The sequence below is a fragment of the Ceratotherium simum genome, chromosome 12, assembly GCF_057802395.1.
Source record: "Ceratotherium simum simum isolate JZ-2026a chromosome 12, ASM5780239v1, whole genome shotgun sequence".
NCBI classification, from domain to species: domain Eukaryota; kingdom Metazoa; phylum Chordata; class Mammalia; order Perissodactyla; family Rhinocerotidae; genus Ceratotherium; species Ceratotherium simum.
This window is the reverse complement of record NC_141911.1, coordinates 30,579,277-30,593,193: the sequence shown is the minus strand read 5'-3', so window position 1 is coordinate 30,593,193 and position 13,917 is coordinate 30,579,277. Positions and strand designations below refer to the sequence as shown.

General features: G+C 35.8%; 1 protein-coding gene across 1 annotated transcript in view; it reads left to right on the top strand.

Moving 5' to 3' along the window:
* GUCY1B1 (guanylate cyclase 1 soluble subunit beta 1) overlaps nt 1-13,917 on the top strand; it is a 45,949-nt gene that overhangs the window by 14,182 nt on the left and 17,850 nt on the right. The window contains exons 3-4 of the mRNA XM_004420947.3: nt 1,282-1,382; nt 2,891-3,009. Coding sequence (XP_004421004.1) covers nt 1,282-1,382; nt 2,891-3,009 — 220 coding nt within the window. The remainder of the gene's footprint in view (nt 1-1,281; nt 1,383-2,890; nt 3,010-13,917) is intronic.

Here is a 13,917-nt window from a genome sequence, read left to right as displayed (position 1 = left end):
AAGAATATTCAAACATAAACCAATAGCAGTGGTTATCTCAAAAGAGTGGAGGATTTTTTTTAAGTTTTTCCTTTCTCATATTTTATATTTTTATACAATTAGAAATTAGAATTAATAAGATATAGCATTTATCAAAAGATAAGTTAGTGTTTGTGTATTATATCTTCATAATTTTGAGATATTTCACTGACTTGGCATTAAAAAGACAAGGTGGTGAACGTATATTTCTTTCATTTAATAGCTGTGTATGTTCAATAAAAGAGAGAATTTTATGTCTTATATATAGCTCTTCAATTTTTTAAAGACCACATGGGAAGTACTGTGGTCATTAGTAATATGTATAATGCTTCAGCAGCTTAGAACATACTTTTGCACACTGTATCTCTTTAGAGTTGTGGAAGGTGGGTTATATTATTGCTCCTGTTTTAGAAAAGAGGGGTTTTAATGCTCGTGTGCTTTATGTGATTTGCCCAAGTTCATTCAGCTAGTAAATTCTGGGCTCTGAAATTCAGATCTCCATGCCTACCTTGTTACCTCTCTGATCCTTTCCCTTACAGCTAGCTACTCTGACCCTGCCTCCGTTCCAGCCACACTGGCCTCTGCTGTTCCTCCAACCCCAAGCTGCTTCCACCTAGCTCTTTGCACCTGCTCTCCCCTCTGCCCAGAACACACTTCCCCAGATTGCCCATGGCTTACTCCCAGAGCTCCTTCAGACTTGACTCAATTGCCAGCTTCTCAGCGAGGCTTCCCGGCTGTTGTTCTGGAGCTCCCTACCCCCCTTCTCTGCTTTATTTTTCTCCAAACTACTTACCATTATATATATTACTTATTGGTTTTATGCTTCATCTGTCTCCCCTCATACATATGTTCCAAGAGGTCAGGTCAGCTATTTTTGTTTCTTTTACTAAACGCTGCAGCCCTAATGCCTAGAACAATGCTTGGCACGTATAGAGACTCAACAAATATTTGCTAACTGTTTATTAAACTGAAACATTTCTTGATTATGTTTAATATCAGGTATTGTATTGGGCGTTAGAGTTCTATATAAATGTTAGTCTTGCTAAAATATACTTAACTATGTCATTTTAATTTCATGAGGGGGATGTGAAATAATTTCTTAATCACTAAACGTTTAAGTACGTGACATTGATTTCAACAAATTTGCCAAAAACAAATCTTATTTAGGGTACAAAACCATTGTTTATACAATCATTATGGCTATAGTAGCTATTCTTTTATTTCAGTTTTTTCCCGCTTCTCTCTCTCACTTTTGTTTTCCAGAAAAGAGGCACAATTAGATGAAGAAGGGCAGTTTCTTGTCAGAATAATATATGATGATTCTAAAACTTATGATTTGGTTGCTGCTGCAAGCAAAGTCCTCAGTAAGTTAAATGTGACTTTCGTTCTTTGGCTAAGTTACACATAGAAGCCCAAAGGATTGCCTGGTCCAAGATCACATTGTATAGTTTTACAGGTTGTACACTGCACAACCCTGGTGTGGAGGACATTCACATACAATGTTAGACTCAGGCTATGCTGAGTCCTATTTTTCCTTTTAAAGCTCTTTAGAGAAAGGAGGAGCTCTCTGCCCTTCCCCACAAAAAGCCATGCATGGAGAAGGAAAAAAATTATTGATAATATAATAATAACTTCAGTTACAGTGCCAACAACGCAGTAATTAAAAATGTATAGTATGCAGAAAATATTTATTCACAAATTTCTTTTGCAATCATGTTTTATTAGCTGTTGGTAAAAGAAAAAGGAAACTGAGATCTATATCAGACAAAGCTCATGCAAAGAAAGCAAAGTTCAAAAAAAACCTTCATGGAAAAAAGTTGTTCTCAAAGTCGTATCCCTTATTCTCATAGTGCCTGGTTTATAACGAGGCTACAGTGTGGATGGAATGGAAACAAGCTTTTTAGCTTTGCCAAATAGAATTAGAGGAGCAAACACTATCTATTGCAGAATACAAGAATTAAAAAAAAAAGAATGGTAAATTCCTAATAATAAGAAGAAAAATGTCCGGCCCCATTAGTAATCAAAATTGAAACAAACATGAAATATCTTTTTTTCATATAAATTTGGCAATTAAAAAAAGTAAGTAGTTAGTAAAGGGTAGAGTTAAAGGGGAAATCATACACATTTTTAATCTGATAGGAAATTAAGACAACTTTTTTGGAAAATTATTTTGCATTGTCAAAGTCTTGTAAGAAATGTTCAAATGCTTTAGTAATTTTTTCTAAAGAAATTATTAGATTTCTTTGATTAAGATTTATGTATGTTTTTATTTCTGAGTTACTTATATTATTAAAAATTGGAACAGCCTACATTTTCCATTTCCATAAATAAGTTGTTGCATCCCTATGTTGAATAAGATGGGATTAAAATTGATATTACAGAAAAAAATCTAAAAATTTTAGGAAATATTAATGATTGGATATTTAAAAAAGCGGGATATTAGGGTATGTACTGTATGAAACCACCTTATTAATTATATATACTTATATAAAGAAAACTATTTATACCAAAATATTGTCAAGTGCATTCTTGATAATTTTCAAAATCTTTCTATATTTTTCAGGAAAAATAAATAATACATTAAATATATGTTTTAAAAAGCTCAAAATGAATTAAATAGTTTGTCATAGAAGCTGAGAAACTGACTTACTTATAAGTACAAATTTACACTGTTAACATGTTAATATGTTGTCCTCTCAGATTTCATTGTCTTGTCCCTGCCGGAATTGTTTCCTGTGATCTATATTCACTCTGCACACAAATTGAGGATATTTAAAATTTTTTTACTGTGCACTTATCTTCATTCTTCCCATTAACAATATTCCACCTATAATATGTTTTTTGTTCTTGTTCTCTCAAACTTATAAAATAGATCTCAATGCTGGAGAAATCCTCCAAATGTTTGGGAAGATGTTTTTTGTCTTTTGTCAAGAATCTGGTTATGATACAATCTTGCGCGTCCTGGGATCTAACGTCAGAGAATTTCTACAGGTAAGCAATTTGAGGTGCTGTAGTTAAAGGGTCTGAGTTTGTGATTCTTAAATATAAGCTCTAGAATACTTCTGTTCAGCATGTTGATGAGAGTGTCTTGCTGCTGAAATGGAATCACAGTGACTTGTTTCTGATTCACATGAAATAATAGTTATTGGGTGGTCTTGGATACATTTTAGCATTTTTGCTTCATACTTTTTCCTTAACTTTTGGTTGCTGATGCTGAATATGCAAGTTGTACATTAATGTCTTCTGAAAAACTCAACATGGCCTATTGCGACCTGTTCAACTGCCTTTTTATAAATGGTTCTATGTGCTAGTAGTTGTCCTTTTATGTTTTAGATGCATACCATGGTCTCGCTTTCTATTTGAAAGGTATTCCTAACTTGTATAGCGTAATTAAATAGTATTTCAGTATCTAGGACGTTCTACCCAGAGCTCGTTGTTTAGGAGAAAGTATCATGGGTTTCAGGTGCTCTGCCATCAAAACAAATCTGAGAACCATTGCGCCAAGTAACATATTAATTAATCTACTATAGAAAGGAAAATAGGAGACCTTCCCAAGTCAGTTTCAGGTGAAGTGCAAGATAAATAATGTCACCAAAGGCATTTGTCTTCTATTCTTGTTAACATTACCTTAAAAGTTTTTACTAGTAAATTACACATTAGATGAGAGGCTATTTCTGGATTGACTGTCCTATTTTAAGCACTAGGATTTGTGAGACCCCCTTTTTGAAATGTGTTAACATTGAAAATTATGTGGTTGTTTGTAAAGGATATTTCTAAACCGGCTGCTGAAAGCAGCCAGATCTTGCTGGAAAATGATGTCACTGCAATACTAGCTGAACCAAAGCCCAGTTTTGAGGGAATGTAAACTACTTTCAATCCAGCTGCGTTATTGATTTAACAGCCAAAATAAGAACTTTAGTGTTTAATCAAAATGTCTGTTGTTTACATAGTGACATTTTTCTTATAAACTTAAACCAGTGTTAAATCAAGATGGAAACCGGTTTGCTCTCCCCTGCCATGGATTTACCAAACTACTGGTGTCAAAAAAAAAAGCTGCCACTTCCAAATGAGGTAGCTGCCAGGAGGCATATAAGTTAAGCTTTAACAGGCTCTATTTCGGTGAATTATTTTAAATGGATTAGAGTTTGATATTTAAGAGTATTTTGGGATTTTGGAGTTTTGAATACATATTCCATTTTTAATACTTTGTAGACTCCTGTCACCTTATCAGCAAAGTTTCAACTCGCAGTTCCTCTTTCTTAATTATAAGTTTCTCTCTCAATGGCTACATGTACGTAACAAAGCAAGTACTCAAAGGGATTTACAAATTGTTTTTTTTTTAACCTTTACTCATTGTGCCAATCTCAATGGCACAGTAAGAGAGCAAGCAGTCTCTTGTGCGTTTCTCTATGTTCTAGAGCTGCGCTATCTAGTAGGATAGCCGCTAGCCACGTGTGGCTACTAAGCATTTGAAATGTGATGTGCTGTGTGTAAAACACACGCCAGATTTCAAAGACAGTACAAAAAGAATGCCAAAATAGCTCATAAATATTTTATATTGATTACATGTGGAAGTTATAATATTTTGGATATATTGAATTATATAAAATATGTCATTAAATTAATTTCACCTGTTTTTGTTGTTTGTTTGTTTCCTTTTTTTAGCATGGCTACCAGAAAATTTAACATTACATATTTGATTAGTATTTGTGGCTTGCTTTAATGGCTTTTATTGCCTCCTATTTCCGTTGGACAGCATTATAGTTCTAAGTCCTTTTACTTCAAAGTCAATAGGCAGCTTTAGTTAACATATCTTTAAGTTACATACAGTTTTATTTTATTTTTCTTTCAGTGTGAGGGTGAACAATGAAGAAACTAGAAAGTTATACTACTATGAAGTTTTCATCAATATTGTACATTTTTGATCTAATTCTTTTTTTTCCTGATTTTGAAATTGCATATCCTAAGAGCAAATTGAATGTATTAAAATATTGCTTTTCTTTAAAGTAGATATGTAATGATTAGGCTAATCACGTAGAAATTAAATGGACTTTTTTTCTATATAAGTGATTATAAATAAAGCAACTGATTTTCATAAATTGTGTTAAGATCCTAGCTCACATATAAAAATTGACATTTGTCGTTGCATAAATTAATAAAACATTCTTTGTGGTAGACGTCAACCCTTCACTAAAGATTGAGATACACTGGGCCTTGTTTTAAAGAGAGTTTAAAGACTTTTCTTTCTCTTTCACCCCCAATTTTAACCAATCACCAAATCCTTATGATCTATTTCCTAAACACTGAATTTTGAGAATTCTACCACTTTTCTTTATTTTCCCTATACTTCCCTGGGAGAGTCTGCCATTATCTAGAGGTTGGATAGTTACCCTCCCTCTCTTCATGACTCTTGCAATCTCTTCTCCTGTCTGTAACTCTAGTGATTTTTCTAAAATGCGAATATATCTCATCATATCATTTCTTGCTTAAACCCTGCAGTGACTCCCCATTGGTCATTGGAAAATGTTGAAAATAATTAAAACAGTTGAAACTAGTTGCATCCTCTAGCCATCCGTCCTCTTCCTTTCCCCCAGCCCAGCCAAACAGAACTTCTTTTAGAACCTTTTTTTTTTAATCTTCCTCTCCTATCCTCTGAGCCTTTGCACCTGCTCTTCCCTTTGTCTGGAGCACTGTTCCTGCTCCTGTCACCTGGATAAATCTTATTTATCCTGCTGGTCAAATTACTTCTTCCAGAAAGTCTCCACTCCTCTTTCCAATCTCTACCCTATCTGAGTCAGGGTAATTCGCATTTCTCACGTTTTCATAATACACTCTGTTTTCTCAGCTACGGTTGTTCTCACCCTATATTATCATTTCCTGTTTGTTGGGCTGGAATGTAAACTTCATGAAACCAGAGACCATGCATAATGTCTTAATGATGATATCTCCCCTGATGCAATTTGTGTATCTGGGAATGAATGAATATATATATATATATTTTTTATTAATGAAGATTTGTTGTTTGTATAAAAATAGGAAGCAGATAAACCAATCGCTCAAGATTAATTCTTTTATTAAGGATAACAAAAACCTATTTTGAGTGAGACTATATAACTTTATTTGGAGATGAATCATAGTTGGAAATATAGAAGAATAGACAGACACACACTAGAGTAATTTTCTTTTCCTGTGGACATGGCAAATTAGTGTTTATTAATTAATTTACAAGTTATGTTATTGTATCTGTTGAAACTTTTTAAATGTTCATCCTAGTATTTCCATTTGAAGCTCTCAGGGAAAAATAAAATAGCTGCTGAAATCATAACCCAAGAAATCATTTGACCATTGCGTTAGACTGGGGAGTTCTGACCACTCATTGTTCCACAGAGGACTTCCTCGGAAGTTCTCTCTCCCCAGCCTCTCAGTTGAATACATTATTAAGAATGGCTCTCTATTAAATATACATATTTTTGCTTTCCTTGAAATAATTTTTAAAAGTTTTCTGAGTACCAGGCACAGCATATAATAGGCAATCAAAAGAGAGTCTTTGAATGATAGAATTAGTTAATTCTAAATTCTATGTATATATATATTTTATTTGGTCCAGGCTATTTTATTGAGATAATATTTCTGTCCTTTACAGAAATTTTATATTCAAGGACATATTGTATAGATACTGTATGTAGTTTAGTTCAAGAAAAATAATTGGTTTTCACATGAATTTTTTCATTTCCTTTGATTAATCAATTTGAACAATTTAACAATTTTAACTATTTAAATAGTGGACAGCCCCCCTTTGGAAGGCTTGCTACAAATATCAAACTCATGGCCCTCCTTATCTAATCTGTCTTGTGCTCCCAAATTCAATTTTAAAAATTTTGCATTTGGCTTATTTTTAATGTACCTCAAGACCTCAACAAAAAAATAGCTTAAAACCCTAAATGGCAAAAGTAATAAAATACAAGAAATATTTTTAGAGGAAGCTTTTTAGAAACATTACTTTTCCCTAGACATTACATAGTTTGTAATTGATTTTTCTTAATCTCTTGTAAAACCATCAATTTGTGGACTATTGATAAAAGTAGATAATCCTTCGAATTTATTATTATCATTTGGCTGACTTAGTAAGTGAAAACCTGATTTATCAAAAAGAGATAAAGAAAAATAGAAATACATTTTTATTTTGATTTTTTGGATTTTATACATTTTACGTGGATGTATCATCTTAAAGATAAGACCATATTTCAGCAAGGATTTTTTTCTCTATTCTACCTCTTTTTCTTAAATTAAGAATAAAATGTGTGGTTCTGTTCTGCTGCTGTAGTAAATTTCTGTCTGAAGCTTCTAGTATATTGATCAAAACACTGTAGAGAATATATAGGATTTGACAGCTCCATCAGAAAACAGCCAGTAAGGATTGTCCGATTTAATGGTATTTCTACCTTAATACGTGCTCATCTCTACTTTCCAGTGTCCTATTGCATTATTGCAAATTGTATTTTCCCCAAATCACTGCACTCATATCTCCCATCTCATGTGCTCTTTTGCCATGTGGTTTGGCCTCTCCTCCATCAATAGGTGAAATTCCCCTTCCCTTGAATCTGGGCTGGCTTTAGTGATTATTGGACCAATAAAATGTGGCAGAAGTAACATTTTGGCACTTCCTAGGCTAGTTCATAAGAATTCTTGAATTTCTTGGAACAGTTGCTCTTGGGATGCTCCCTCTAGGAACCCAGCCACACTAAACGAGAAGCCCAAGACACATGGAAGACCATGTGTCTGCTCTCACATAGCAGCACTAGCTGAGCTCCCAGCAAAGAGCCAGCAACAACTGCCAGCCATTTGAGTGATCCATCTTGGGAAACCAGCCTGGTAGAGCATTATGATGACTCCATCCCCAACTTCCATCTGACTCCAACCGAAGAACTTCCTAAGTCCAGACAACCCACAGAATCATGAGATAACAATAAATTGTTGTTTTAAGCCAATAAGTTTTGGGGTGCTTTGATGTGCAGCAATGGATAATTGGAACAGCATTCTGTGTATTGTTTTTTTCTCTCTTTTCTTTTTTTTGGTGAGGAAGATTGGCCCTGAGCTAACATCCATGCCAGTCTTCCTCTATTTTGTATGTGGGTTGCCACCACAGCATGGCTTGATGAGCTGTGTGTATGTCTGTGCCCAGGATCTGAACCCGCGAACCCCAGGCTGCTGAAGCGGAGTGCGCGAACTCAACCATTATGCCGCTGGGCTGGCCCCCTCTTTATTTTTTTGTGACTGTGTTAGTATGTTTGTGTACAATTGTACACATATTTACAGATGAGTCAGGAGCTTTGATTAGGCCATATTTGATAAAATAAGATAATAAATGGCCTCTGGGAATGGATCCCAAATCAATCCACAGCAGGGCTACCAACTCATTTTCCATGGTATTACATTATTATTACATTATGTGCTCTTTACTTCTGCTATAATTTTACAGAGGTAAAATGAAATTAAAATGAGCATGGAGGGCCGGCCCTGAGGCTTAGCAGTTAAGTGCGCGCACTCCGCTACTGGCAGCCCGGGTTCGGATCGCGGGCGCACCTACGCAGCGCTTCTCCGGCCATGCTGAGGCCGCGTCCCACATACAGCAACTAGAAGGATGTGCAGCTATGACGTACAACTATCTACTGGGGCTTTGGGGGGAAAGAAAAACCCTTTAAAAAAAAAAACCCTTTAAAAGGAGCACTGAAAACCTCCAAGTTGACTATTAACAAGCAATATGCAGTCTTAGAGACCACTCAAGATTTAAACTATGGGCCTCTTTAGATATGCATAGAAATCTCAGTTGAATAATCAAACAAACAGTCTGTCATAATTTGCTGGAAACACTGGCTCTTTTAACTAATTTTGGTTTGACGGTAGTTTCACTCATTCACTCAATTCAGATACGTGGGAGTTCCTCTGCCAGTGTCTCTGTTCAGCCTGTGGTGGGATTTCCTTCAATTCATGTTGACCCCGGGTTTTGGCTTCTAAAACACAGCCTTGTGATTTGGCCAACCCACCAGGAGCAATCTAGGATTGATGACTGATCTAAAATTCTTAAATGTTTGTGCAAAGTGTTATTTTGGGAAATATGAGGATTTTCCTGAACAGCTGTGAAATTCTAATACTTCCCTAAATTATTTGTAATATTTCTTAGAAAAAAATGCACCATCCACTTTATTTTTAACTTTTGAATTTCAAAAGGAACTGTTTTCTCAACATCCAAAATGCCAATTTCTGTAACTTGCAATTTTCAAATTAACAAGGTAGGACTTTTAAAGGAAGAAGAGTATTTTAGAATTATAAGACAGTTTTCTCTTTGAATAACTGGCATATATTTTCACAATTTTACAAAATATTGATTGTCCAATGTAGTAGTATGCAAGAGGGATTTTTTTTTTTCGTTTTGGTGAGGAAGATTAGCCCTGAGCTAACATCTGTTGCCAATTCTCCTCTTTTTTTTTGCTGAGGAAGACTGGCCCTGGGCTAACATCTGTGCCCATCTTCCTCCACTTTATATGAGACGCCACCACAGCATGGCCTGACAAGCGGTGCATCGGTGCGCGCCTGGGATCCGAACCCGGCCGCCAGTATTGGACCTCATGCACTTAACCGCTACGCCCCAGGGCCGGCCCCTAACATGAGTTTTAAAGCAGTAGAATGAGTGAAACATTTTACACAGGTAATTCTGTGACAATGTACCATTTTTTTGTTTAATTAAAATATTTCTCCTGAGAGGATAGTAATGATAACTATGTGTAGTTTTAAAAATATTATCATTTAGGGGCTGGCCTGGTGGCGTAGTGATTAAGTTTGCATGTTCCACTTCAGCAGCCTGGGGTCCGCTGGTTCGGATCCTAGGTGCAGACCTACTCACTGCGCATCAAGCCACGCTGCAGCGGCGTCCCACGTACAGGAACTAGAAGGACCTACAACTAAGGCATACAACTGTGTACTGGGGCTTTGGGGAGAAAAAAGTAAAAAAAAAGGAAGATTGGCAGCAAATGTTAGCTCAGAGCCAATCTTCCTCAAAAAAATATTTTCATTTAAATCATTTTAGTGAGTCTGGTATAATTTCTTTTTAAATAGGGCCTTACATTATTTCTTTTGAAAAAGATTCTCTGTATCTTTTCAGTTGGAAGGCTGTTTCTCAAGGAGCAATTCCAAGAAGAAAAGTCAGGAAGAAAAGCGTTAAAGTGTTAACTTCTTACTTGCTCTGATTTCATGCTCCTCACACCCTGACCTTGGTGCTTCCCAGTGTATGGGGTTGGGTTTTCCACTTTATTTAGGTCTTTCTTGTTTAAATATTTCTTGTTCAAATTCTAAAATGACTCCTTTCTTATAAAACTTAAAATGTTTTTCAGTTACATGATCTCATAAATAAATATTGGTATTGGTCTTGTTTTTCAAAAGTGTGAGGAATATAAAGAAAGGAAATGCTGGGCCTCATCCTCTTTCCTTATAAAAAGAGAGGTTTGCAAAGAGTGATTTTTAAGATTTTGTCCAGATCTAAACTTCAGTAATTTTCTCAAATGACACGGACAACTCCCTTCTCTCCATCCGCTATGATAATGATTCCTGGAGACTGAAAAATCTCTCTCAAAACTTTCAAGGCAAGGTCTTACTCCACTCATTTATGTGGATCATTTGGGAATTTTTAATTAGATGCCCTGGAATCAGGGAAATGAGGTAGTTAATTCCTGGAAACTCTGCCTCTGTAATTATGTATGACCTTATTTTTGCCATGCATATTACAAAGGGAAAATTTGCATTTATTTTGAAACATTCCATGATCTTTACAAATGTGAAACTTCAAAGTATTTCTCAAAGGAATAATAAATTCTCTTTTGTTTCCTAAATCTGTGGAGTGTACTAAATCTAGAACTCCAGTGCAGTGTCCCAGGATGCCAGCACTAGTTTTTCTTCTGTAAGTGATAAATGCTAAGTGACAAGATGAACCAAATTTACAGATAGCAGAATTCCTGAGAAAAAGTACATTGGTTTTGGTTGTAGAAAATGCAGTAAAATGATATCAGAACATTAAGAAATGCAGTAAAAGCCTCAGATTAACGTTTTGGCATCTTGAGGCAAAATAGATGAATGGACCTGCTCTCTATCCCGTCCGTTTTCTAATTTCACAAAGCTAAAAAGAATGCGGTGGAAGCGTATTAGAAGTTTGCTTTTTTTTTTTCCCCCTGGGCATCTACTTGTGCTGAAATATATGTATTTCCATTTTTTTCTGTCTCTTCTGTGTATATACTTCTTTATAATTGGCCATTCAGCTCTTTTCTTTATGTACCTGCTTCCATGGGTATATTTAGAAGTAAAACAGAATACCAGTTTTAATATGAAACTTGTTGTCCAGAATATATTGGTACAGCCATGTGGGTGAGTAATTAGCTTTGTATAGATAGTATTATAAAATGTGGGCCAGGTTTTCTCTTGACTGTTTTGAGAATCCTTTTTATGGCCTTCGAGGTTGCTGCAAACAATTATAGTCTGACTATGAAGAAGGCACATTTTTTGTAATGTAAATGTACTCAAATGAAAATTTAATTTGTAATCATGAGCTCCATTTCTCATAATGGACAGGCTGTGGTAATCACTTTAATTTTGAGAGACTAAAACCACAGTAAGGAAAGCTGTAACTAAAGAAATCCCAAGAGTATTTTTTATGTTAGATACTATCTAAAGAAAATCAATATTACATTAAGTGATGTTAAATCTTTTCGCTTCAAGAAAGCACTTTACTTGTCCATTTAATTAATATTAAATTCAGTAAATCAATAAATTTCTGGAGAGTTGGTTACCACAAAGACTTAAAACATGAACATTCTGACTTCCCATGTTTTGGTTTCCTACTTGCTTTGAAGTGAAAAATTTAAGCAAAATTTTATCAATATTAATACCATAGTATTATCAATACTTTCATTTAAATGAAAATGCCTCTGCATTTAGGGTATAGTGCCTATCTTTGTGTGATTCATGGAATGGTGGTCTTGGGCCATCCTCGCCAGTCTCTGGCCTTTGTTAGCATCAATGGTGCAGCTGACGTAAATGGTACCAATTGTTACTGCCTCATGCCACCTTTTAGCTGCATGTAGAAATGTGCTAATAATATAACACAAGAAGAAAATAATGAGTATGAAAGCGATATAGGTATATTGAGATATTTAAGCATTTTGTAGAGGAAAAATTGAAAAAATTATTAAAATACATATTTTAAGTTATTGTTTGACTCATTTTGTTTTCTTTAAAATGAGCCACAACCCAGGCTTGACTACGTTAGAGAATTTCCTAAATGCAGCAACAAGCTCAACTTTGACTTTGTGGGAAATGGAGATAAATATAAAACTCTTGCAGTGATTTTTTTTCTCACCAGATTTTCTCTCACAACATTTTTTGCAACATCAGCAGAAGTGTAAGGGATCTGGGAGGGTTCTGAAGAGTGTCCTTACGTCTTCCCTTCTGGGGAAAGAATTTCCACGTGAGGAATTTGTCATAGAAGAACCTTCATACTACTCAACCAAGTAAAATAGGTGTAGGCCTTCAGGGACTTGTAGTTTATACACACCATCCAATACTTACTATCTGCCATATTGCATTCCTTTTACACAGCAATAGCAGCCTCTAGAGGCAATCAGGAAAAATTGATGTTTTTATTAAGAACTGGTGCGACTTGAGTATGACAGGTGTAATTTTGGGGAAGAAAGCAAAAGCACTAAGTATGAAAGCATTTCAAAACGACACCAGATTCACCCAGTTAAGGAGACTGTTGAAACATTTATCCAAATGAGAATGTCAGCCTCATGGCCTGGCTCAGCTCTCATCTTCGCTTTGAAACCTTTGGACCCCATTCTTCAGTCTGAATTGTTGGCTCCCTTATTAGTCATCAAAAGCCACTCTACATGTTTGTTTGTGATGTAAACCACGAACTGCTTCAAGTCAGGGTCCATGTCATGCAGATTTGTGTCCAACCCTCTGCCTGGCCCTCAGCCTGCACATATGATATGTAATACACATGCAATAACTTTGCAGAATGAATGAATGATTGAGTGGAGGGGACAGAAAACTAAACCACAGTGCCCTAGGTGCCCTGGTGGAGAATTTCTCGAATTTCGGCACCCATGGAGTTAGCTCATACTTACTCCAGTCTTTTCCAGATACGTTACTAGATACTTCTGTTTCCCTGAATTGGCCTCTTTGAGACATTTGGAAGAAGAATCATAGTTGAATTTTGGCCAATCTCCAGCACTTTCTTTTTAAATGCATTTTTTAGGCCCATGGCATTTTGAGACTTTTGTTTTTCCTATTCTCTTGAGCAATAATCACCAGTTATGATAGATTGCTATTTGCTTGATGTGTTAGCTTTTTATTGCTACCATAACAAATTACTACAAACGTAAGTGCTTAACACAACACAAATTTATTATCCCACAATTTTGTAGGTTGGAAGTCCATAAGAGGTCTCATGGGACTGCAGTCGAGTTGCCAGCAGGGCTGTGTTCCTTTACAGAGGCTCTAGGGGGTAGTCATTTCCTTGCTCATTCACATGTTGACAGAATTCAGTGTCATGTGGTTATAGGGCTGAGGACCCTGTATCCTCGCTGGTCGTCAGCTGGGGGCTGCCCTAAGGTCCTAGAGTCCTCTCTCCAGTCCTTGCACAGTCTCCTGCATCTCAGAATCTGCAACAAGGTGTCGTTTTCTTTTCATGCTACCATCTCTTTGACCTTCTGTCATTGCATTTTTCTCTCTCTATAACCGGGACTTTCTCTCTCTTGGCTTTTGGGGACTCAATCACTCTTGTGATTAAGCTAGGTTCACCCAGGTAATCCAGGATAATCTTCCCAACTCAAGATCCATAACCTTAATCCC